Genomic DNA, 26,386 nt, shown 5'->3' with positions numbered 1-26,386 from the left:
GGGAGCTTTAACATTCTCAAGTAGTTCATTAACATCCGAGTCATTTTCACGATGATGATTGTTATTGTTTTGTTTAGTTTTTTTGTTTTTTTTTTATCCGGCAGGCATTGCACTACAAATACTTCCAGTTTTAATGCTCGTGTAGCCGGATTTCTTAGACTGTAATCATTTTTTTTTTTTTTCAATAAGGAAAATAAAGCATATTCATTGTAACTTTGTCACTGTCCTTCGATCCTTTCACCTCCAAAATGTTTTCTTTGGGATGTTTTGTGTAAAAATATTGACAATCATGATTACGCCAAAATGGAAAAATTAGCACTGGTATGCGAAATGAAATTCCATCAAGATCTTTACCGTTGTCGTGCAGTTTCAAAGTTTAAGCCGGCGGTGTACTTTGCACTTTTGTGTTTTTAAAGTGTGAAATGTTAACGAAGTCGACATTCTGTCATTTCCGGCCTATCAGCTGCTTTCAACACTGCGGTTTCAGCGACGATGCTGCTAATTTGTTTTTGTTTTTTTTTTTTTTTTCTCGAACGGCCGCAAGGGGGCGCTCGAGCAGAAAAGTTAAGAGTGAGACCAGTGGAATATAAATGCTGAGGAAAGGACTTTTATCAATCTGGCCTTGTTAGCGTTAGCGGTGCGATAGTGTTAGCTTGGCGTTAGCGTGGCGCCAGCATTAACTTTAGCGCGGTGCTAGGCTAAGCCACAGAGAGAGTTTAACGCTAGCAGCAACTCGGCATTAACGCGAGTAGTGCGCAAACGCTAGTATAGCACTATTGTTAAGACTAAGCCACACAGATGCTAGCTTAAACATTAGCGTGACGACTGTATCAAACAAGCGTTAACGCTAGTGCCATGCTAACGTTAAGGCTAAACGCTAAGTCACAGAGAGTTTAATGCTAGTGTCCTGCGACCCTTAACGTTAGCCCAATGGCATTAGTAACCCGGCATTAACGCGACCGTCGCTCAAGCCTTAACGTTCGCGCGACGGTGGTAGCAACCCGGCATTAATACTCGCGCCGCGCAAACGTTAAGGCTAGCGCTGCTCTAACATTAAGGCTAATGCCGCTGTGCTAACGCTAGCAACGTTAAGGCTAGCACCGCTGTGCTAACGCTAGTGACGCCGCGCTAATGCTAGCACCACGCTAACGTTAAGGCTCAGCCAGGGTTTCTTGCTAGCTTGACGCTAGCATTAACGTTAGCGCAACGGCAGTAGCAACCCGGCATTAATGCTCGTGCCGCGCAAACGTTAAGGTTAGCGCCGCCGCGCTAACACTACCACCGCGCTAACGTTAAGGCTAATGTCGCCGTGCTAACGCAAGCAACATTAAGGCTAGCACCGCACTAACATTAAAGCTAAGCCAGGGTTTAATGCTAGCGTGACGCTAGCAATAATGTTAGCACAACGGCAGTAGCAACCCGGCATTAATGCTCGCGCCGCGCAAACGTTAAGGCTAGCGCCACCGCGCTAACACTACCACCGCGCTAACATTAAGGCTAATGCTGCCGTGCTAATGCAAGCAACATTAAGGCTAGCACCGCACTAACGTTAAGGCTAAGCCAGGGTTTAATGCTAGCGTGACGCTAGCATTAATGTGAGCACAACGGCAGTAGCAACCCGGCATTAATGCTCGCGCCGCGCAAACGTTAAGGCTAGCGCTGCCGCGCTAACACTAGTGACGGCGCGCTATGGCTAGCACTGCGCTAACGTTAAGGCTAAGCCAGTTTAATACTAGCGCATCGGCGGTAGCAACCCGGCATTAACGCTCGCACCACGCTAATGTTAAGGCTAGCACCGCTGCGCTAACACTAGCACCGCGCTAACGCTAGTGATGCCGCGCTAATGCTAGCACTGCGCTAACGTTAAGGCTAATGCCGCTGTGCTAACGCTAGCAAGGTTAAGGCTAGCACCGCACTAACGTTAAGGCTAAGCCAGTTTAATACTAGCGCATTGGCGGTAGCAACCCGGCATTAACACTCGCACCACGCTAATGTTAAGGCTAGCACCGCTGCGCTAACACTAACGCTAGTGACGCCGCGCTAATGCTAGCACTGCACTAACGTTAAGGCTAATGCTGCCATGCTAACGTTAGCAACATTAAGGCTAGCACCGAAACTAACGTTAAGGCTAAGCCAGGGTTTAATGCTAGCGTGACGCTAGCATTAATGTTAGCGCAACGGCAGTAGCAACCCGGCATTAAAGCTCGCGCCGCGCAAACGTTAAGGGTAATGCCGCTGTGCTAATGCTAGCAACATTAAGGCTAGCACCGAACTAACGTTAGGGCTAAGTCAGGTTTAATGCTAGCGTGACGCTAGCATTAATGTTAGCGCAACGGCAGTAGCAACCCAGCATTAAAGCTCGCGCCGCGCAAACGTTAAGGGTAATGCCGCTGTGCTAATGCTAGCAACATTAAGGCTAGCACCGAACTAACGTTAGGGCTAAGTCAGGGTTTAATGCTAGCGTGACGCTAGCATTAATGTTAGCGCAACGGCAGTAGCAACCCAGCATTAAAGCTCGCGCCGCGCAAACGTTAAGGCTAATGCCGCTGTGCTAATGCTAGCAACATTAAGGCTAGCACCGAACTAACGTTAGGGCTAAGTCAGGGTTTAATGCTAGCGTGATGCTAGCATTAATGTTAGCGCAACGGCAGTAGCAACCCAGCATTAAAGCTCGCGCCGCGCAAACGTTAAGGCTAATGCCGCTGTGCTAATGCTAGCACCACTGCGCTAACACTAGTGACGCCGCGCTAATGCTAGCACTGCGCTAACGTTAAGGCTAATGCCGCCGTGCTAACGCTACCAACATTAAGGCTAGCACCGCACTAGCGTTAAGGCTAAGCCAGGGTTTACTAGCACCGCGCTAATGCGGTTAGGTGTTTCGTGTTTCAATGTTGGCACTTGCGGCTTCTGGACAGCTGCGGCGTATGTATGTACCAAATGGTATTTCCTTTGCAAATGTACCGACCGGGTGAGGCTTACAACCAGGTGCGCTCTGTCGGCCGGGAATTACGCCATACGCTCAGACAAAGTTGATTTGTGAGTACATTTGAGATTGTTATTCGTATTCACAGCCACTGCGAGATCTCGACGCATCCACTTGGGTCTCCATTCGAGAAATTGTAGTCATCAGGTCAACTTTTAGGTTTTAATTCCATATTTGACACACAGGAGAGAAAAAAAAAAATCCCCCCCCACCCCAAAAAAAAAAAAAAAAAAATCAAATGAAACCAGGAAAAATGTCTTGTTTTACACTTGTCCACGCTGATCCCTCTTGGCCCCCCCAAACCCCCACCCAAACAGTCTTCTGCGGGTCACATGACTCAACGTGGAACACACACCCGATCTGGAAGGGAGAGCGAGCGAGCGAGAGAGAGAGAGAGAGAGAGCTACGACGACAATCTTTGGCGTTATTCTCGGCGCGGCCACGTACGTCACTTTCACGCAGGCGGAGGATGGCGGGAGTCCGGAAGAACAGTTAACGGAGGTAAATTGGTCGGTTAAGCGCGGAGGACCCTCAGGTAGGTGAAGGGGGGCAAAAAGGGGGGGCGGGTTGTATTTTTGCACTTTTCTCCTGCATAGAATATTTTCCTAACGGTGTCCAAACTGAGGCGTGTGTTACGTTGGGGGGGGGGGGAGAAAAAAAAAAAGGACAAAGAATATATATATATTTATAGATATATATATAATTTTTTTTTTTTAAATCATTCAAGTAGGCTACAATCTTTTCTCACATCTCTCCCTGCTGCGTTCTCATTTCAAGTCTTTAACTCTGCACAATAAAAAGGTCCAGTGTGATGAAACAGCACCAAAAAAAAAAAAATTTAAAATACAATCAAATTAAAAATAGCCTGTTGTGCAACGTTAACTCCGTAGTGTCAAGAGAATGTGGAATTCCGTTTGCTTTCTCTCTAGGCACACATACACACACACACACACACATTTGTCACTTTCCAACACGCACACAGCATAACATCCCTGTGTAAATTACAAATAATTTATCAATATTCATAATTTAAGCTACTACTTAACAGTCGTCAGTGGGAGCAGGAAACGGGGGGAAGAAGTGAAACCAAAATAAAATCTCTAAAAAAAAAAGGGGGGGGACAAAGAAAAATAAGCATCAGATTTCTGTTATTCCTTTTTTTGTTTTCTTTGTCGAGAACTCTGCTCCGCCATTTAAATAGAAATCCTCGTCCTCCTTCCACAGTGATCAAGGTCGCTTGATGTAAACATGTTGACAAAAAAAAAAAAAGAAAATAAATCTTCTCTTCACCAGTTCTATCTTGTTCTAGAAAGTTCACATGTGTGCCAAAGTCCATCCAGGCCCATTTTTTTTTTATTTTATAGATATATACTTAAAAAAAAAAAAAAAAAGAACCTCAAAACAGAGCTCTGTGGCGTCCCATTGGCCCAATGGTCATGTAATCAAAAGAGTCCACTGTTGTTGTCATGGAGAAGCTCTCAGTGGCTTGGCTTGCGCTTGTCTCCGCCCTGGCTTTGGTTGGTGTCTTGAGGCGGGAGGACAGCGGCGATTATTTGGAGTATTTCTCAAAATCGGGTTTTCAAACATTCGATCAAATCAACCTTAAAAAAAAAAAAAAAAACGCCGCACGGGGAGGGAATCGTCTTACCTGAGAAAGCGAGCTGCAAATGAGGAGGTAGAGCGGCCTGCGACCCGGACTGGAGACTCTTGTACAGCTCTGAGGGGACAAAATGGAGGATGACAACCACAAAAACGAATCCATCCGTTGATCGGGTTGATTGATTGTCATTCCTTTAAATGTCATGTTGACAAGATAATTGACCCCTCCGTGGATATTGCGCAATCCGCGTCACTGACCAATCAGAGGCCAGAGATCTGCATAAACCAAAGCCCCTTTTTGCTCCCGCCATTTCCTCAGACAACATTGCATGGTCCAGTATAGGTTTTGTTAGCGTTTTATCACGTATTTGGGTTATTTAACAAAAAATATGGTTAAGAGGTGTAGTCACGGACTTTGTAATAGTGACGACAGGTATCCTGAAAGGCGAGTTGGTGGAGTTCGATTCGTACCCTTTCCAAAACCGAAGACCCAGTACGAAAAATGCCTTCGATGGATCAAACTTTGTGGAAGACCGCATCATCAACTAAATCCATCTAATATCAACCGGAACACATATGTTTGCACGAAGGTATGCCCTATATTTGATTTTCAATACATGTCTCGTATAAATGAATTCGAAGTTCTTCGCTAGCATAACACTGCTGCGTGTGAACGATTGCCACACTTATTCTTTGTTGAGCGATATTTAGCGATGATCGGACTGCACAAACTTATTGATTTCTTGCTGGCTCGCGGCCAGAAGCTTAACCAGACGGTGTTTGCACGAAGATATGCCCTAAATTTGATTTTTAATACACGTCTCGTATAAATGAATGAGACGTTCTTCGCTAGCGTAACATTGCTACGTGTGAACGATTGAATGAAATCAGAAGCATGGCGTCTCTCTCAGTTAAGAATGTATTGTATTGTATTGTATTTGCCATTTTTACTCTTTGTCTTACGTCAGCGCACGTGATGTGACGGCACTTCAGGAGGCGTGGTTAAGTGCCCTGTACGGAGGGGTCAATTCCATTTTATTTGCCGGTTATCCTCACAAGGGTCGCGGGGAGTGCCGGAGCCTATCCCAGCTGTCAACAGACAGGAGTCGGGGTACACCCTGAACTGGTTGCCAGCCAATCTCAGGGCACATTGAGACAAATAGCCGCACTCACAATCACACCTACGGGCAATTTAAGGTGTTCAATTTATGTTGCATGTTTTTGGGATGTGTTAAGAAACCGGAGTGCCCGGAGGAAACCCAGGCAAGCACGGGGAGAACATGCAAACTCCACAGAGGTGGGTCCGGGATTGAACCCGGGTCCTCAGAACTGTGAGGCTCACGTTTTCCAGCTGAGCCCACTGTGCCGCCAGATTTGAAACATTTTAAGGCAAAACTGTTGCAATTAGGAAAACTTCATTACAGGCCACAACATGCGACATGAACTTGAGAAAATTTGCAGATTAAAAAAATAATAATAAAAAATTGCCATTTGTGAACTTAGAATCGAGTTCCAAAAACTACACACTGAGGCGCCAAGTGACATTTTAGCAGCATTAACAATCAAAATCATTTACATCTCAACATCAAACGTGTTGATTTGGGTGTCTAGCTGCAGCATTTATCGGCGCAAAAAAAAAAAAAATAATCTTCACATTAATTTTATATGAGGATATTTTGACAAAATAATTCCAACCACGGGAAAACCCTCATCTTACGTATGACTTGTTGTGGTTTGTTGCACATCAATTTTGTATTTGTAAAAACTTACAAATAAGTTTTTGTTTTTTGTTTTTATTTTTTTTGGATGGGGGGGGGTGTTGATTTCCATGAAAAATGTACTTTTCGTGACATTTTAATCCCCAAAAATCATTTTGTTAACCTTGTAATTATAGCGTTAACGCCAAAATATTTACTATTTTTGGCATTCACAAATTAACTTTTTTTTAATTGTCTAGGAAATTATTTGGAAATTTGTTATCAAGGAGCTCCACACGTTGATGTTTTGCCATCGTGTTGTGGAACACAAAGGCAAAATTCTTGCTATTGACGGCCGGGCTCGCTCCCCGTCCCGGTCCCGGGTCGTGACAAAATACTCATCCTATACAGTACTGTGACTAACCTGCTCATTTCGTGACCACGCTTGAAACTCAAAAACGCAAATGAATGAGTTTTGATCCTCGGGACCTCGGGACGGCACTCACCCAACAGGTCGCTCTGCGCTAGGGGGTATCCTGAGTTGGAGCCGGGGACCGAGCCCATGCCGGCGGGGCCCGGGGCTCCGGGGGGCGTGAAGTTGAGCAGCGGGGGGAACTGGAAGGGCAGCGAGACGGGCACCAGGCCGCCCAGCATGCCGAAGCCCAGGGGCAGCGTGGAGGGGCCGCCCAGCAGGGGGCCGCCCGCCGCAGATACCTGAAGACACCGCAAGACACGAGGACCGCTGAGAAATTCCTCGTTACCCGCCTTTTTTTTGCTTCCCAAAGTCAAACGCCAGACAATCTTGATTAAGTCTGATATGATAATCCTATTTTATAACCGTTCACATGGACGATGACTGTGAAGTCTTACCCGACGTTGATTTCACATCGATTTGGCGTCCGGCAAGCGTCGGAACCACTCGCCAAACACGTGCTCGCCTCATTTTGACCTCAGACCACTTGTCCATCAGTGGAAGAACAGAATCTTTGTGTAGGCGGTGTTGTGTTTTGAGATTTTTAGACCAGATCGCACACACAATATGAATGGTTTATGTTTCCTGAGCCTCCAAATGAGTTCAATTTTTTTTCCAATCGTCTCCTATTAATGACTTTTACTATGACTGGATAATCCTGAACAGTCACATCAAAAGTATTTAGCGGGTGTGCACACTTGTGCAAACATGATCTCACTGGTTTATGTTTCCTGAGCCTCCAAATGAGTTCAATTTTTTTTCCAATCGTCTCCTATTAATGACTTTTACTATGACTGGATAATCCTGAACAGTCACATCAAAAGTATTTAGCGGGTGTGCACACTTGTGCAAACAGGATCTCACTGGTTTATGTTCCCTTAGCCTCTAAATGAGTTAATTTTTTTTTCTAATTGTGTTGTACAGTCAAAATGTCACATTTTGAAACAATTTACCTTGGTCTCATTTTGTTTTAGATCACAATACCTTCCATTTGAACAGGGGTGTGTAGACTTATGTCCTCCAACCCCTGATAAAATCTGTTGTCCTTCAAATGTATTCCGTAAGTTACCTGTGAGAGGTGTGATGTCGTGGAGGGTGTGGCCAAAGCGCTCGACGCCGCCCAGCCGTTCCCCGGCTTTAAATTCTGTCCGGCCACGCCCACCAGCCTCTGCCTCTGGCCGTGATTGGCGGCGCCCGAGGGCGACGGCGGCGGCGGCGTTTTGTTGGGATGACCCACGGCTGAGGGGCTTTTGCTGTTGCCGGGTGAGTTGTGGGCGCCGGCGGCGGGTGGAGGCTTGGGCGGCCCCGTGAACGCCCCCGGCGCCGGCTTCACCGCGGTCCCTTGAACGCTACCCGTTACGCCGAAAGGCGGTCGAAAAGTTTTGGGGGGGTACTGGTGCTTGGGGCCTGGGGGGTGCGAGGGCGAGGAGGACGGCGAGGGCGACGAAGAGGACGAGGAGGAGGGAGGCGGGGTGGGAGGCGGCGGGCGAGGGGTCAGCTTGATGATGGGCGACGAGTTGGTGCTGTGGGAGGGTTTGGTGAGCGTGGCCTGCATGGGCGTGATGAAATTGGGCTGGGGGTGCTGGGGGCGGCCTTTTCCTTGGGGCGAGGGGTTGGCCTGGCAGACGGGCGACGCCGACGACGCGGGACAAAAGGACGACAAGGCGGGGTGGGGCGTGGCGATGGGGCGGGGCTGGGGCTGGGGCGACGGCGTGACGCCCCCGTTACTGCTGACGCCGCACATCTTGGGCCCGCCCTTCACTACGCTCTGAGGGACCCCCAGGACCCCCATAGGGGAGCCGACCGAGGCCTTCTGTTGATGAGGGGGCATCAGCGGGGACGCCGTGGGCGGGGGGCGCTGTTTCGGGGGCGACGGGGAAGGGTGAGGATGCATCTTGCCGCCCGCTATGGCGCTGGGCCTGTTGACGGCAGTCGCCGTGGTAACTAGTCTCTGGCTAGGAGCGCCCGTCACTTTCACCAAACTGCAGGCGGCGTCGGCGGGCCTGGGGGGGGCCCTGGAGGAGGTAGAAGAAGAGGTGGGCGTGCTCAGGCCCTCCGCCTTGCCGGGGGCGGCGCACGGGACCTGCGCGGGGTAGTGGGGGGCCACGGGGGGCGGGGAGGAGGTGGGAATCTGCGGCGGCGGCGGCGAAAGGGGGCTGTCGGAGGAGCCCAGCCCCTTGGCGGCGTTGCTGAGGAGGGCCAGCGCGTGCGAGATGGAGTCCAGGGACGGGGCGCTCAGGTCCTCGTCCAGAGAGTCCGAAAGACAGATCAGCTCCGACGGCGACGGCAGCGGGGGCGGCCGCGTCGAGATCGCGGACGAGGTGGGCACGCCCGGGACGGGCGGCATGGACGGGGGGGCTTTGCGGATCCACACGCCCTCCTGGATGCCCAAACACAAACACACATTTATCTTTTTAATCACTTAAAAACAAAATATCTGCATTTATCCTTTGAGACACACAATTTCGTTGAACCCATGTACGATCATCATCCATTTTCATGAAAATAACTTCAGGAGAGTTTGTAATTTTCATATATTTGGGTGTAGGGTTTTAAGTTTCAACAGTGCCTTATAATATTTTGAAATATACTTTTCAGGAACAAAACCTCGTGTGCAATATTTTAATGTTGGTCATGATGGTGGCACTTGGAGAACAAAATATTTTGTCGGCGATACTTGGTGTAAAATGTGTGAGAATCACTCGTATAGATATACACCATACTTTTTCCCCCCCGGATATGAAGTCTTTTCAAGCTTTTGAATTAAACCGACAACAACTCAATATTACTATATTATTTTCTCATATATTATTTTCAAATATGTAATAGTTTAAGTTTTAAATTCGTGATGCTGCAGCATATTGAAAATCAGTATGGAATGTAACATTTATTAATGATTAATACTGTCAAAGAAGTATGACAAAAATAACTCCAAAAATCATACTTTAGGATGAAACAAATTAACACCTAAATAGACACAGATATCTGCTGACAAAAAATATATATTTCATATTTCTATTTTTAGAATTATCGCAATTTCCGGCCTACAAGCCACGACTTTTTTCATACGCTTTCAACCCTGCGGTTTATGCTGTGATGCGGCTAATTTGCGCGCTTTCTCCAAGGGCCGCGAGGGGGCACTGGAGCTGAAAAAGTTAAGAGTGAGACCGGAATACATGTGCCGAGGAAGTGACTTTTACCGGCCGTGTTACTGCTGCTCGGGCCAAACAGTGGAGCGCCGAGTCCAAAGCAAACATGGTGAAGCAGCATTTAGCTATTATGCTGCACACAAATGGAAGAAGTTGCCAACAGAGGTGAGGTCAGCCCTAAGTGTGAATGTTTTTAAATACAGGTTGAAAACTCTTTAGAAAAGATCCACTTTTTGATCATATTACTTGCACTATATGCGGTTTTAATTGTCTTTTTTAAAAATATTTTGTCATTTTTATTGTTTTTATCCTGTTTTAAATGTTTTATCTCTTTGTTTTCCTGCCTTTAATCACGTAAAGCACATTGAGTTACCTCGTGTATGAAAAGCGCTATACAAATAAATCTGCCTTGCTTTGCGCTAGCGTTAGCACTGTGCTAGCGTGTTGCTACTATGTTACTGGCGTGTCTCGGTGATTTTTACTGCTAAGCTGTTTTTTTTTTAACTGGCCCTGTCAGCACTGCCCAAGCGCTAACATTAGCGTTGCGCTTGCATCAGCATTAGCATCGCGCTAGCGTTAGTATCGGCGTTCCGCTAGTGTCAGCATTAGGCCCGCGCTGCCGTTAGCATTACCGTTACGCTAGCATCATCTTTCTTTGTAAATATCTCGTGTTACACAGCTGCGGCGTATGTATGTACCAAATGGTATTTCCTTCACATATGTAATGGGTGAGGCATATAACCAGGTGCACTCTGTAGGCCGAGGATTACGGTATTATAATTTACAGCACAGTAAGCCTAGTGGTTAGTGAATCTGCCTCACAGTCTTGAGGTTCTGGGTCGGAATCTGAGCTCAGGCCTTCTCTGTGGTGTTTGCGCACGTTTAAAAAAAAAAAAAAAAAGCAAACGCACAGATGAAGTCATCTTCGATTTGTATTTGATTTGGCTCTCGTACTGGGGGGTGCACTGCAGGTGTACCTCGAATTGTGCCTAAATCATTCTTTTGTGTTTGTGGTGCCAGACCTTAGCTTTGGCCTTGGGCCCGGGAAGCACTCTCCTCTTGGCTCTGTGCGGCACAACAGAACAGAAGAAATCCTGACAACCATTTCGACGCGTACTGCGAGTTGCGGCGCGGTCGACGCCCGAGAAATACTCACAGGCTTCCGGTGAGGTGAATGTGGACTGACACGCTCTCCTTGAACAGAATCCTGAACACGCAAAAAAAAAAAAAAAACATTTCATTGTCTTGTTTAGACACAAAACAACATTCGTCACCGGTGCGGCTAAAGAGGAATTTCCAATGTTTGTCCAGCTGTCTGTATTTTATTATTTTATTTTTTTTTTTTTTAAACACCTCACCAACAACTCACTACACGGTCCGTTGCTAATGGCGTCAAATCAGAACGCTCCCTAGTTTACCACAAACATACGCTTAACGTGTTTTTTGTATTTCATAATTGCAGTCCTTTTTTTTTTTTTAGAGTGAGTCTTTTAAAAACACGCCATAAACTTAAAACAATCATATGAAAAACATAATTTACAGTGGGTAACTTAGCAAGCCTCCTGTACTCCTTGTACGGGAGTTCAACACAAACACAACCATAAATATACATTTCTACTTCATGAAGAATGTTCTACAATTCGAATCAAGGCTATATATTAAAAAAAATTCCATCTTGAAAAATCCCAACAGCGTACATCAGGCAGTACCACATTCCCCGGTAATCCCGGACTTCATTTTACGTTGCGCGCAAAGACATTTTTGCGGGACCAGACAAGAATCCGGGTTGAGTTGACTTGTTTTGTGTTTGCTCGAAACGAAAGCGACCCGCACGAACCTGGCCTGCATCCAACCTTTGGGCCACAGCGGTTTGACCTCGTTCTCCAAGAAGGCCTTGAGGTAGTCCTCCACGGACAGAGAACATTGACTTTCCATGTCGTAGCAGCTCAGCTTCACTCGCACCAGCGTGCACAGCAAACTCCTGCGCGGGCGCACGGACACAAAAGATAGATAGAAAGATAAATAAAGGGACGGCGCTCGATATTTTCATACTTCTAAACGAAGCCTTTGCAAAATAGTCCACCGCAGACCTGAGCTTGTCATCCCAGACGAACTTCTTCCGTGGACCCATCACCCTTTTCCCGGGTTTCTCCTCATCCTCCTCCTCTGACCCGTTCTTGTCGCCCTCTTCTGAATGTTGCCTGCGTGCGCAAAACAAGTCACGGATGAGTCCGGTTCGGTCAGTGCTATAAATGCAAGCAGAAGTGAAATATGAAACAATGCGTTCTTCCTGGTTGTCTTCAGGTGTACAGATGATATTTTACTAATGATAAATATAATGGGCAGCACAGTGGCCTCAGCTGGAAAGCATTGGCCTCACAATTCTGAGGTCCCGGGTTCAATCCCAGCTTCCCTGCGTGTCGTTTGCATGCTCTCCCCGTGTCTACGTGGGTTTTCTCCGGGCACTCCGGTCTCCTCCCACATCCCAAAAATCATGCAACATTAATTGGACACTCAAAAATTGCCCCTAGGTGTGAGTGTGAGTTCGGCTGTTTGTCTCTATGTGCCCCAGCGATATTGGCTGGCAACCCGTTCAGGGTGTACCCCGCCTCCTGCCCGTTGATAGCTGGGATAGGCTCCAGCATGACCGCAACCCTCGTGAGGATAAGAGGATAAGAACATGGATGGATGGGTGGATAGATATAATGTAAATATAATATAACATACAGAGTGGTACAGGAAGTCCAGTCATCTATCTTGACATAAAATGGGGAAATGTTGAGTAAATGTTTGTATATAAGAGTACAGTGAATCCTCGGTTGTCGACCACAATCCGTTCAAGAAAACGGTTCGAAGAGTGAATTGTTCGAAAACCGAATCGATGTTTCCCATTACAATGAATGGAAAAAGAAACAATGCGTTCCAAGCCTAAAAAAATTAGGCTTTCTTAAGCATTTTTCATAGCTTTTCCTGATAATAAGAAATACATGTATAGTTTAAATACTTTATATAATAAAATAATTCAAGAAATATATTTATTTTTTTGCTTAAAATGTATGCTTTTGTAGTAGAGTAAGCTACGGTGGGAGTGCATTGCTGTATCTGTAGCGACTCGGCCCCCAGTTTTGTAAACTTTTTTTATTAACAAAAGTGCAGAATAACTTTAAACAAGCAAAGAGTAGAAAAACAACATTAACTACCGGGACACGTCTGTGTACAGAGGCTGCGTTATGTAGCATAACAAAAGTGCGCTGATTGAGCCGCGTGCGTTATGTCATTTGGCGTGGGAATTCACAACAAAGCGTGTCGTGGGTCAGCTGGTCTGGCCGCACGCAATATGTTATTTCCGGGTTTTTTTCGGGGGCGTTCGAGTACCGATTTTCGTTCGAAATCAGAAGCAAAAAAATCTCAAAATTTTCATTCGAAACCCGATTTGTTCAAAAACCAAGGCTTTACTGTATATGGCATACTAATCCAAACAACACGATGGAACCAAGTGCAAAAATATTCCCTTTTTGTCATTTCCGAAAGAAATCGAGGTTTTGGAGAGGCAACGGTTCCATTTCAATTTGACATCATGACGGCGCAAAACCTGAAACGAGGCGTTTTCCACTTACTTTGCCACCTTGGCCATGCAGTCCATGTTGTACCTGGCGATCTGCTCCGGCATCACGCTGCACACGGCCAGCTTCAGCTCCAGCAGCGGCATCCGCATCCTGTCATCCTAAGGGAGGCGGAAGGGGAGAGGAGGCGTTTAGAGAAGCGGAGCCTTTTATACGCGCGTTTCGTCAACAACAATCCAACGGTTTGCGACGGCGGCCGTCATTGGAGTCAGACGCCTGCGCCGAGCTCGTTTGGGATTAGAAATGCGCTGACAAGGCAGGAACAAAGTGAGGAAAAACTCTGGCGCGTGACAGCTGCGGACCTTGACTGATGTCACTAAAACGCTGCCGACGGGATTCAAATAAAAGGGGAATTATGGCAAGCGGCGGTCCAAACGTTGCTATTCACAAAGCAGGTCACGTGATTTTGTCACCAGCAGTGAAAAAGAGGACAAAATATCCCCAACCGGTCTTCTTCAATCTCAGGGATAAAAATTGTTTAACACCCCCCCCCCCCAAAAAAAGAATAAAAGTACAACAACAACATTAAAAGTTCTTAAGGAGTCAATACAAAATGAACTATAACCAAGAAATTCGGAATAAAATCTCTCACGAGGAAACTGTACAACTGTATTATTATTGTAAACACTTTCCATCTCAGCTATGTCAAGCCCAAATAATGTCGCACACATTTTGATATTTTACTCACTTTCTTTATCTTATAGGTCTCCTTTTTGTTTTTCTACATTTGTTTTTTTAAAGTGTGACGGATGGGTCAGGTCATGTGGAAAAAGCAATCAATGAAATAAGCTTAATAAATAAGTCAATAGTAAATACTTAACTGTTTATTTAAATAAAAAATAATTTAACATCTATTTTGTTTAAAACTAACTTCATTATATAAACAACTTGTTTACCTACATATAATGTATGTACATGTAATTATGTTTTTAAATTTTAATTTCTTTTTACTTCCAGTATACACATTAAATCACTTAATGAGATAAAAGAATAAAAAGTTGTAGAAATGAATAATAATCAATTTTGTAGAAAAAAAAACCAACCAAATTGAATCCAACAAATATTACAGAACTCTTGATAATATAAATGTTCAGTGGGTCGGACTAAAGAAACACACGGGCTGTTTGTGGCCTGCGGGCCGTACTTTGACCACCATGCCTCATGGTTGGGCGGTTCTGTGTGTTTGGGATCTCGGTTCTGGCCTTGAATGCTGCGATTTTTTGGAGTCCGGTCCAGGGTGTCGCCCCATTTCTGGCCTCAACTCACCCGTGACCTTGATAAGGTTAAGTGCTACGAAAAATGTATTTGCATCAACTAGAATATACGCTAATCTGCGAAGACAAATTCATCCAACAGACACAACAGAGCTTCAAGATGTTACATCCAAGTGTGGCGAGCACCTTGCTGTGGGGCGTCGGCGTCGGCTGCGGCCCGTTGTCGCACTGAGCCGCCCTCACCTGGATCTTGAGGCTGAGCTTCTTGAGCCGCTTGAGGAGGGCCTCTTTGTTGCACGGCACGAAAGCCTCCATGTGCGCGTAGACCCCTGAGCGCACGTCGGGGGGCTGCTTCTGGACCTGTAGTTCGATGCTGACACGGGACACAGGACACGAGGTTAGCCTTGAACAAAGAAAACGTGCACGCACGCCACCGGGTCGATTCAGCAGAGATGGGAGGGCGTGGCGAGCGGAGGCCTTGCGACGCCCTTGCTGGCGGAGGAGTCGGGGTTGTCATACTCACTCCAGCAGGATGTTATTCATGTCCAGGGTGAAAAATTTCTTCCTGCCCTCCTGATCAAACTGACGAGAAGCCTGCAGGGAGAGAAAAAAACAAAGCGAAAAAAAAAGTTGACTCAGCACCAGACACCAACATGCACCGCCACACTGCCTCACCTTCTTCTCAATCTGACGTCGCCAGCCCGTTTACCCGTAACGTAGAGCGCCGTGGCATTTTGGGCTTTTTTTTTTTTTTTTTCCCTTTCTACGTGCTCAAGTCTCACTAAGTGTTCCCATGGTCTGTCACGGTAACGTAAGGCTCACGAGTGCTCACAAGTGCGCTGCAGTTGGAGCTGCGGTCCTCCGCGGATGCCAGTATTTTCCCTCTCGGCCCATCACGTTCATAGTTTCAAAATCTGGCCTGGCATCCACAATAAACACTGCCTGTCAGGTTTGCCCAACACCACCCCACGCCCACCCCCAGATTTCCATCCCATTTTGTCTACAGTGACCTGAAATGTGATTGCCATGGTTGCCAGGAACATTGTGTAAAAAAAAAAAAAAAAATGGAATTGGTCCAATTAACCATTTTCTAAGTTTCCCAATTTGTTGAGTACATGCAATTGTAACCTGCGACCCATGACCTGCAACTGACCTTTAATTGCAGGTCAGTGTTTCGAGGAACCCCCCCCCCGAATTTGAACCCGTTTTTTCCTCCCGCTTGACTTGGACTGCCCCCACCGCGCTCCGTGTGACTCACCGCCCGCAGGTCCTCGATACGTTTGACGAGAGGAGAAGGCAGCCCCCCCGGCAGCGGCGGTGGAGAATACAGTCCGCTGGAAGTCCCCAGGCCTCGCCCCGGGACCCCGCCACCGGCTCCCCCTTTTTGGGCGGGTCCGCCGACTCCCAGAATGCCGTTCTCCCTGACTGTGGACGTGGCGTGCTGCTGGTCGCCGTCCAAGAGGCTGAAGTCCAGGTCGCCGAGGATGTCCTGCAGCTCCTTCTCGTTGGCAGAGCCCAGCAGTGACATCACGGCGGGGTCGCCGGTCAGGTCCGTCAGCAAGAGGTCGCCGGCGGCGGCGGCGGAGTTGGTGCCGACCGGCGGCGGGGCGGAGTCGGACGCCAGCAGGTGCTTGGCCGCGTCGGCGGCGCGGGGCTTGTTGGCTACGCCTCCCGCCAACCCGGCGGGAGCCACGCTGAGGTTGTTCTTCCTCATCTGCTCCTTCTCCATGGTGAAGCGCCGCAACATGGCCGCCAAGTACAGAGAGTCCTTCATCAGCTTCTTACGCTTCTTCTTCTCAGGACGATGGAGGCTGACGGCTGCCACGCTGTTGGGATTTTTCAAGATGGAATTCTTATTAACACCTCGTACATAAGTAGCGTTGGCCTGGTGAACTATATCCAGTTTGCCTGAGAGTATTTTTACATTATCTGTATGTGTTTTGACCTCTTTTGTGCGTGAATGTGAATTCAGTGAGTACTCGGTCCTCGAACGTTTCCGTTCTTGAACAAATTGGTTTTCGAATGAAAATTGGCACTCGAACACCTTCGACAAAACCTGTAAATAACATAACGTACGGCCCAATCAGCTGACTCACAACGCACTTTGTTGTGAATTCCCATGCGGTCAAAAAAACACGGAAATAACATAACGCGTGTGGTCCAATCAGCTGACCCAGGAAGCTCTTTGTTATTGTAAATTCGAACGTACCGCGAAAAAACCCAGACATAACAATGCGCGCGAGCAAATCAGCTGACCCACAAAGCGCTTTGTTATTGTAAATTCAAACGTACCGCGGAAAACCACGGAAATACCATAACGCAATCAGCTCGATCAGCTGACCCACGATGCACTTTGTTATTGTAAATTCGAACGCACTGCAAAAAAAACCCAGAAATAACACAACACGCAATAATAATAATAGTTGTATTGCAGTGTAACTTTTCAATGTTAACATTTGAAATGTAAGGTGATAAAAATTTTCCATAGTTGTATTTCAGTGTAACTTTTCAATGTTAACATTTCAACTGGCTACAATTCGCTGTCTGAAATTCACCGTCGGTGCCACCAGGCAGGGTTACTTCAGGTCAGAACCAAACACCCAGCCAATCCAGTTACTTTCTTTGTATGTGACGTCACGTGACTAAGAAAGTGTAACTGGATTGGCTGGCACTTGGTTCTGACCTGAAGTAACCCTGCCTGGTTGCACCGACGGTGAATTTCAGACAGCGAATTGTAGCCAGTTGAAATGTTAACATTGAAAAGTTACACTGAAATACAACTATGGAAAATTTTATCACCTTACATTTCAAATTCAAATACTGTTTTCTGTGGCATTTCAAATTCAAAACTTATTTCAGTTTACATTTCAAATTCAAATCCTGGTGGCACTAATCTACTTCCATACTCGAACCGCCTTCTGGAACGGATTGCGGTCGAGAACCGAGGTTGTACTGTACCTCGATTTCGATGCTAATTTTTCTTATCCTGTCAGTTGCATTGTGTGTTGGCAGTAAGATGGCAATGTTTGGAAAACAAAAGTATGTCTTTAATTTTTAATTAATTAAATTAATTAATATTTAAATTAACAGTCAATTCACAGAGTAATTGTTCATTACAGCTTTTTTTTTTTTTTTTAATTCAGGTGACCTCTTTTATGCTAAAATAAAAGACTGGCAGCACACTAAAAGATGAGCGGCGTGCGCGCAATGACGGCGTCGCGCTCATCCCGGCCGCCATCGTCCGCCCTCGCCGAGACACTACGGCTGCCGCGGCTATTTTTAGCTCTTGTTTTCAAGTTCGACTATTTGGCCTAAGTGAGCGTGGATAATGGAGTGCTTTTTTTCCAAGGTATCTGCCTACTGACAGCGAGTCAGCACGCCCGCTGTCTCAAGATGCGAGAAGGGGCCTGGGTGCCGTCACGCGGGCTTCATTAGCATGCTAAAAGCGAAGCGACTTTTTGTGACATTTTGTAGCATTTCATGCTTTTTGTGTTCATTTAGATTGCGGTTATTCAAAACATAAGTAGAGCTACTTTGAGTTTTGATCCTGATGGTATTTTAACAAAAGCATGTCACTTACATTTTATTAAAATATCTGGGCACGGTTTGAAATTGTGAAGCAAAAAAAAAAAAAGCATGCCTGCTTGTCATTCGCCTGAACGCTTACCCCTGCTTAGGTTCATTGCTCTTCTTCTCTTCCACGGTGGTGATCTCCTTCCTCTTCCTCATCTTGGCCTGCTGGCTGTCGTCGTTGGCGTTCTGACACGAGAGGGCGGGGCGTCACTCGACTGAGCAGAGGCCGTCCGGACCAACTGAGTTGTGCAAAGGCTACGGCGAGGCGAACTCACCGCGTCGTCCTCGCCCTCAGAGTCCGATGCCGCTCGGAACTGCAGCGTGCCGGTGTTGATGTAAAAACCGCCCAGCTTCGTGGTCAAGGAGGCGGGCACCAGCTCGTCATACTGCCGGATGAATAGGAAAAGGGTTTGTCGTGTCGCTGGGTTATCTCGGTTAAACAAACCGGATTAAAACAGCCACGGTGGAGCGCAGGACTCCGCCAAGGCTGAATAACTCATATCGTTTATTATTTCATCCAGCGTGATCAATCAAGTGATTGTGGCTTAATTGTCCATTAACGCAATTGAGTGCAATGTGAGCATTTCTCCACTCAATACAGGACTGGTGGTGAATCTGGAGTTCAGAGGGGAGAGATTCCACGATACCATTAAAACATAGCAGAATATCAATCCATCTATTTATTGATTTGTGGGCAGCACAGTGGACTCAGCTAGTAAAGCGTTGGCCTCACAGTTCTGAGGTGCCGGGTTCAATCCCGACCCCGCCTGTGTGGAGTTTATATGATCGCACCGTGCGTGGGTTTCCTCCGTGCACTCCGGTTTCCTCCCACATCCCAAAAACATGCAACATTAATTGGACACTCTAAATTGCCCCGAGGTGTGATTGGGGGTGCGGCTGTTTGTCTCGATGTGCCCTGCGATTGGCTGGCAACCAGTTGACAGCTGGGATAGGCTCCAGCACTCCGCGCGACCCTTGTGAGGATAACCGGCAAAGAAAATGGATGGATACGGATTTGTGCTGGGGCGGTATGTTGGCTCAGATGGTAAAGCGTTGGCCTCACAGTTCTGAGATCCCGGGTTCAATCCCGGACCCGCCTGTGTGGAGTTTACATGTTCTCCCCATGCCTGAGTGCGTTTCCTCCGGGAATTCCGGTTTCCTCCCACATCCCCAAAAAAACAAAAAACAAACATGCAATGTTAATTGGACACTCTAAATTGCCCGTAGGTGTAATTGTGAGTGCAGCTGTTTGTCACAATGTGCCCTGCGATTCCCTGGCAGTTCAGGGTGTACCCCGCCTCCTGCCCGTTGACAGCTGAGATAGGCTCCAACTCTCCGCGCGACTCTCGTGAGGATAAGCGGCAAAAGAAAATGGATGCATGGGTATTGATTTGTGCTCAATTCCAGGAAATTCCGAATTGTCGACTGCCACACACAGCAAACTTTTTTTCCCACTCACACTTTTCGTGCCATCTGTTGGATCAAGTGGGCGACTGCCTCACTGAGCCCAAGTGCCAGCGGACTTTCACGATGTGAAAAAAAATGCAGTTCTCAAACTGCACTTTTGTCGGAAAATAACGTTTTTTTTCCTCTTTTTTTTGCAGGGAGTGTGGAACCAACAATAATATGTTACCTTTTTACAAAAGTTTGCAAAAATGGGTTTGGTAGTTTTTAACGTCATCCTGACAAACACATAAACCCCAAGTGATTCACATTAAGAAGCAGCCTCTTCAAATTCTTTTTCCGTTGCCATGACCCACATCTGATTTGTGCCACTGGAAAGCAAAAACAAATAAACAAAAAAAAAAAAAAAAAAGAATTTGCCCCACTTGAACCTATCAGTGCAAATTTATCCTTTGAATCAATCTGAATAGACCAACGATGTTTCTACTGCCAAAGAAATAAGCTCACAATGCTGCCACAATGTTAGATAAAGCATAAAAAGAGCGCATATTTAATGATATTGAGTCATGTCGGATGATTTTTTTTTTTAAAGGAACAACTTGAGTGCCACTTAATGAAAGCGTTCCGGTCAATGTCACTAACGTCACTACAGATGAGTCAGCACCAACAACAACGGTGAAGTGAGTGAGATATTAATAAGCGGGAACGGCGACTTTGGAAAGGTCATTAGTATCATGAAATACTGTATGAATTTGCAAGGGGGGGGTCACTCACAGCCTCCGAGTTGTCAATGAAGGGGTCGGTCTCATCGTAGCCAAAGCCAATATCGATCAAATCCTGCATTCTGTCCTTCCTCCTCTTTGTCGCGTTGCCCTGCGACATCAGATAGAACAACGTCACTCATGTTGAACGAGAAAAAAAACGCGTGCAAAGCATTCAACTTTATATTCCATCGCAAAACCAAATTGATGACAATACATTTCAAGCAATCGGATAAATACAAATTCGCAATACATACTCGCGGTTTGCCATTTTCTAACTTTCATTTTCTAAAGAGTAAAACAGCAAAACGTTATTATGTATTATTGTACATTTTATTTTTCATTGATATTTATGACTAAACATATCTCCTCACTGGTTCATTTCGTTTGTTACACAGGGAATGCTCAGTCTTATTTTTTAAAATCTATTTATTTAATTTTGAAAATTCCACAAAGATGGCCGCCACTTGTAACGTTACAACCTGTAAACATTAAGGATGCCAGAAAAAGTAGTTATTGTATCCTTTATAGTCATAGCAAGTTATTCTGCACTTTTGTTAATAAAAAAAGATTTACAAGGCTGGGGCCCGAGTCGCTACAGATACAGCAATGCACTCCCGGCCTAGCATACTCTACTAGGCTAAAGCATACATTTTAAGCAAAATATAAATATATTTCTTAAATTATTTAATTTTATCAAGTATTTAAACTATACATCTATTTCTACTATGCAGTTTATTATCAAGAAAAACCTACTTAAAAACATATTTTTTAGGCTTGGAACGCATTATTTCATTTTCCATTCATTGTAATGGGAAAATGTGTTTTGGTTTTCAAAGGTTTTGGTTTTCAACCAGCCTTCTGGCACGGATTGTGTTCAAGAACCAAGGCACCACTGTATCACTACAATGTGATACAAAAAAAGAAAAAAAAAGGCTTTAAAAGCTTGTCATAAGGGAAATTCATCATTGCTGTTGCCGTGGTAACCTAAAAAGCGTTTCATTGTTTTCTTCTGCTTTGATCAACTGATGATCATTTTGTGACATTACATTCAAGTAAGTAAATTCAGCCAATACGCAAAAGGTGATAATGAACGCCATAAAAGGAAGTGATGGGGGAAATTATTTATTTAATGTTTTGTCCCCAATAAAATGCACAGAGTTGTTTATTTTAGAATAAGAGTTAATAGTAAAACCTAGGTTTTGGTGGAAAAAAAAGTTTACTTTTTTATTTTTTTTTTATATACATTGTATTGAACTTAATAGCATAATCTCCCAAATCAGTCACATTTTTTTTTTTTATTATGACTGAGAACATTCTCAACCATAAAACTCATATTAATGCGCAAAGATTGAACTTAGACAAAAGCCAAAGATTTTTTTTCTTGTTCCCCCCCCAAAAAAAAAATTCAAAAATGACTTTGGGAATTGTTCAAAAAAGGTTAACGTGTTCCATAAAATTCTATGGTTTCCATAAAATATCAAATAATATTTCTCTTTTCAGCATATGTAGTTTGTGTTTTCAAAAAACAACAATCCAAAAAGCATATTTCATACTGACTCACATATTTATTCTCAAACTTCTTCGCCAGGGCCTCCACCTGCAGTCGCTCCCTCTCGTCGTCGACGAAAGGGTCGTCGGGGTCGGGGGCCGCCGTCGCGCTCACAAGTTTGTTCTTCGGCTGGAAGCAATGCAAGCGAATTTTACGTTAGTGAACGGCAACAAACGGCGCTTGACACATCATCGTGTATCACGACAGCTTCGAAATTATATGAAAATATGCCCCCTGGAGGCTGGCAGCTCGACGTGGATCGGACGCCCCGGCGAGGCCATCGCATCATTTTTGTGTCATCTCACCTTCATACTTACTGCTATATTTCAAACAATAAAAAAAGTGCTACTCCAGCAAAAACTAAGATGAAATAAACACCTAACCTTCCTTTTTCTGCAACACTTGCCCTCCATTTTCTGTGGCACTTGTCCTCATAAAGAGCCCGCCTGACCTGGACCTTATCACGTCTGAATTTTATCACTATTGGAAAAAAAAGCCAAATTCAAATATTTATAGATTACTGCTACAATATAATAAAAGGACGCATTATTACAACATGAATAACAAAGCTATTTGCCAAGAAAGTGTTTTCTCGTTTGAGGATCAATAAAACAGTTTAGGGCATTACGTAGAGTCTGGGGGGGAAAAGCCAGATTTTAAGTAATAAACTCAGTTTAGAGTAGGGAAAAATAAACACCTTTGGCCTTCATATTGAATATGTTTTAACTTCTGAGTTGCAATATTTACCTCACTAATGTAAGAATGAATAAAAAGGGTGGAACCAGTGGTTCTCAAACTCGTGAGTTGTAACTTGTGGGTCTGCAAAGTAATTTAAGAGACTATTATCCATCCATCCATCCATTTTCTTAGCCGCTTATGCTCACAAGGGGCAGGAGGTGGGGTACACCCTGAACTGGTTGCCAGCCAATCGCAGGGCACATAGAGACAGACAGCAGTCGCACTCACGATCAAAATCTAGGGGCAATTTTGTCTAATTAATGTTGCATGTTTTTAGGATGTGGGAGGAAACCAGAGTGCCCCGAGAAAACCCACGCAGGCACGGGGAGAACATGCAAACTCTACACAGGGAGGGCTGGGATTGAAACCGGGACCTCAGAACTGTGATCCACCGTGCCGCCTAGACTATTATGTCATATAATTTGTTTTCCTAATGGCACAGGGACCAGCACACCAATAAATCAAACACAACTAAACTAATTACTTCTCTCTACCTTCGCTTTAAGCCAATTAAACGCTCACCCAAAGTTACACATGTGAGGTAAGGCGATCTTTGGAAAATCGTCACGGCTTGGAAGCAAATACCTTGAGTCAAGAGTTCCATATCTGAGATTAAATCACTGCTTTTTTTTTTTTTTTGCAAAGCATAAATTTCCATCATATCTATCGCGATGTTCGGCGTCACTGACTCAGATTGCCTTCCTTTCTTCGCAAACTGGTACGATAATGATTCGCCTCTTATTGTGCGTTACTTAGCTGGCTGAAATTAAACATGCTAGCTGCCTTTCTGAGAATTGCTGGAGCGGTTGCAAAAGTATATACACACATTATATATATATATATATATATATATATATTACAGTAACCACATCACTAAATAGTCACACTGAAGGTCAATACCACTTCTTTGGGACACTCACACGGCACACATTTCACTTATCCGCCATAAAAGGTGACAAATGGTCCAACAAAACTGACACGCCGCAAAACAGCAACACGAGAAGAAGCAGGAGAAAACGGTCAGTGGAGGTAAGATGCTTTCGAACTGATGAGTATAAAAAAATGGGATTGGGTTGCACAAAATACTTGAAATCGCCACAAATGCGTCACGAGGAGTTGTATGAGTTTCATGATGAGACGTGACGTTCCCTGCAGTGTGAACGTAGCCTGGAGGGAGGGGGGATAATAAAAAATAAAAAGCGGTAATCTTCCACATATATCAGGGGATAGTTTCCTAAAAAAAAAAAAAATACAAAAAGTTGAACTTGTGAATGGCAAAAGCCAAATTTGCAACGGTTCATTGCACTTTATATCAAATTAAATGCACAAGATGGGTTATAGATGTTATTTTTTTAAAATATCCTATTCATCATGTACAATCAAGTCATAATTACTACAACAACTACTGATTGCAAATACCTGTTTAATTTAGTGCACTTCAAAATGTATACCTTTTTTTTTTTTTTTTTACTTTGGAAAGGAGTCAAACCTGTACTTTTATTAGTTGTTATTTTAAGACTCGTATCTGTGCTTCTACTTAAGTACAGGGTGGGAGTACTTTTGCGACCTCTGGCATGAAGTGGTGCAACGAATTATATTATTTAAAAAAAAAACAAAAACAAACAAAAAAAAGCAATCCGTGATGTGGCCCAGGTGGAGTGGGTGACACGCTACATCCTGGTACTCCTCTCTAAGCTGCAGCCAGAGGGCCAGCGAGCGAGCGAGCAGGAGGAGGCTGCTGTGGCTGCTGCATGTGGCATGTGGACGCCTCTAATGGCTGTGTGACTGTTGCTGGGCAAGAGGCGGCGGCACAGGTAGCGGCGGCACCGCCGTGTCATCATGAGCACCGGTCGCGTCAACACCTCCAGATGGTGTTAAACGACCGAGTCTGGAGTTGGAACAACAACAACAGGAAGAACAACAACAACAAGAATCCCCCCCTTTTGCTGTCTTTATGCGTTGGTCAGCCAAGGAAGGACAAGGTGCACTTCCCCTCCTCGTCCTCTTGTCTTCTCCAAGCCATGACAAGTCCGCACAAACACCGCAAAGTGCAATAAAATGCCGAGTCCGGCTCACTCCGGAGAGTCGGGGGGCACGCACCTGAAGGTTGTGGAGGAGTTCGCCGTAATTGAACTCGGCAGAGGCGCGGTCGTCGGGCTCGCTGAGGGGCAGGTTGAGCCGCACCGTCGCCCTCTTCTCGGCTCCAGCCTTGTCCCTCTCGCCGGCTTTGGCGAGGCGGCTGGCGGCGGCCGCTGCCCCGGTCTCCGCCAACCCCTCCGCCGCCGCTACGACCTCGTCGTCTTCGCTTAAGTTGTAGTCGGCCTCGTCCTCCAACCGGCGTTTCCGCGACTCCGAGGCGGCCCCGGCCGCGAAGGCCGACAGGGTGACAAACTGCACTTTTCTCGGTTCGGCCATTTGGATGAGCCGCGTTCCCGCACCTCTCTCCGGACACACGGCGAGGAGGAGACGAGGATACTTGGCCAAACTACTCCAAATTGTTGCCTTGAGGACGGTTCCGCGAAGCCCCAACGGCTGCTCAGCGGCTACGCGGTGGTGGCGGCCTCCTCCTAACCATACGAAACGGACTCCAGGGGATGCGACGGTCGGGGGAAAGTTGTTGTTTCGGCAGCTACTCGCATCCTCGATTCGCTATGGGACCGACACATTCACAGGAGCCATCTTGGTTTTGGGAGTAAATAAAATATCAGACGGGGGAAGAGGGGTCACTGCGCATGCGCGTACGCGTGGACCGGAAACGCCGTAACGCCAATCAGCGGCTGCCCCGACCTTAGACCCGCCCCCTGTCACAACGACCGATAATAACAACATTGCTACTACTTTAATGACCTTCTGAAAAAGTGTCACAAGGACGGGCAACAGCTCGCGAAAGAGTTGGGACACACGTCGCGTCCGAAACGGGCATTTCACGTGGTTATTTAACGTCTCGGGGAAAATGCTGATTGCGGCGTTTCTTCCACCCCCACAATGGCAAGTGAACGGCACCCGCGCGGGTTGTCACGGTTGCCCAAGAGCCCGACGCTTGTTTTCACATCGCGGCACAAGCGCACACCTGTTGACTCATCGGGACTGCGTGCGCAAATGACACGATGTGAAACTTGAGAGCGAGACTTCGGGCCGGGTTAACCCCATGGGGGCCGGTCCGGGGTGGGGTTGGGGGGCTTCAATAATTTGGGTCATCCTGACTGACCTGAGACGGGACAAGTTTATTTTATTATTATTATTTTTTAGATTTGACTTCAGTAAAAAAAAAAATAAAAAATAACAATATTTTTGCATAAACTTGCCAGCGACAACGAGGACCCGTAGTCTATAATAATAATAATAATAATATACAGTGAGTACTGTTAACATTCAAAGCTATACAGGTATAATGCTTTATCCTTTGGCCAAATCCCCTCCACCCAAAATATGTATTCCGGGCACAGGTTGCACATTAGCAACAGGTTTCAGATAATCAAAAATTTTAAATCCAGAGTATCATGTTCTGAAAGTATCAGATTTTTCTCTTTTATTTATTTTATTTGGTCCAGAGACGGTTAAATGATCACTATAATTAGCTTTTTTACAATATAATTTAATTATCTTCATTTTTTTATCCAT

The 26,386-nt window shown here is 45.7% G+C and overlaps 1 protein-coding gene across 2 annotated transcripts; it reads right to left on the bottom strand.

The window, feature by feature from the left end:
* Window positions 1–3,652: 3,652 nt before the first annotated feature.
* On the bottom strand, window positions 3,653–25,443 carry ubn2a (ubinuclein 2a). Of its 2 annotated transcripts, none has more exons than XM_061830569.1 (17): window positions 24,866–25,443; window positions 22,040–22,156; window positions 20,489–20,587; window positions 18,586–18,696; window positions 18,405–18,496; window positions 15,996–16,563; window positions 15,261–15,331; window positions 14,924–15,110; window positions 13,518–13,624; window positions 11,991–12,101; window positions 11,738–11,881; window positions 11,057–11,107; window positions 10,923–10,965; window positions 7,821–9,131; window positions 6,786–6,993; window positions 4,632–4,700; window positions 3,653–4,508 (listed from the first exon to the last, which is right to left on the bottom strand). In XM_061830569.1, exons 1-17 carry the CDS (start codon window positions 25,178–25,180, stop codon window positions 4,462–4,464), a joined length of 3,651 nt encoding a protein of 1,216 aa, XP_061686553.1. In that variant the 5' UTR covers window positions 25,181–25,443; the 3' UTR covers window positions 3,653–4,461. The 2 variants fall into 2 exon arrangements, with proteins under 2 accessions (XP_061686553.1, XP_061686554.1); XM_061830570.1 differs by having other exon boundaries at window positions 14,981–15,110.
* Between the last annotated feature and the right edge of the window lie 943 nt (window positions 25,444–26,386).

The sequence above is a fragment of the Syngnathoides biaculeatus genome, chromosome 9, assembly GCF_019802595.1.
Source record: "Syngnathoides biaculeatus isolate LvHL_M chromosome 9, ASM1980259v1, whole genome shotgun sequence".
Classification (NCBI taxonomy): Eukaryota; Metazoa; Chordata; class Actinopteri; order Syngnathiformes; family Syngnathidae; genus Syngnathoides; species Syngnathoides biaculeatus.
This window is presented reverse-complemented; position numbering and strand designations above follow the sequence as displayed.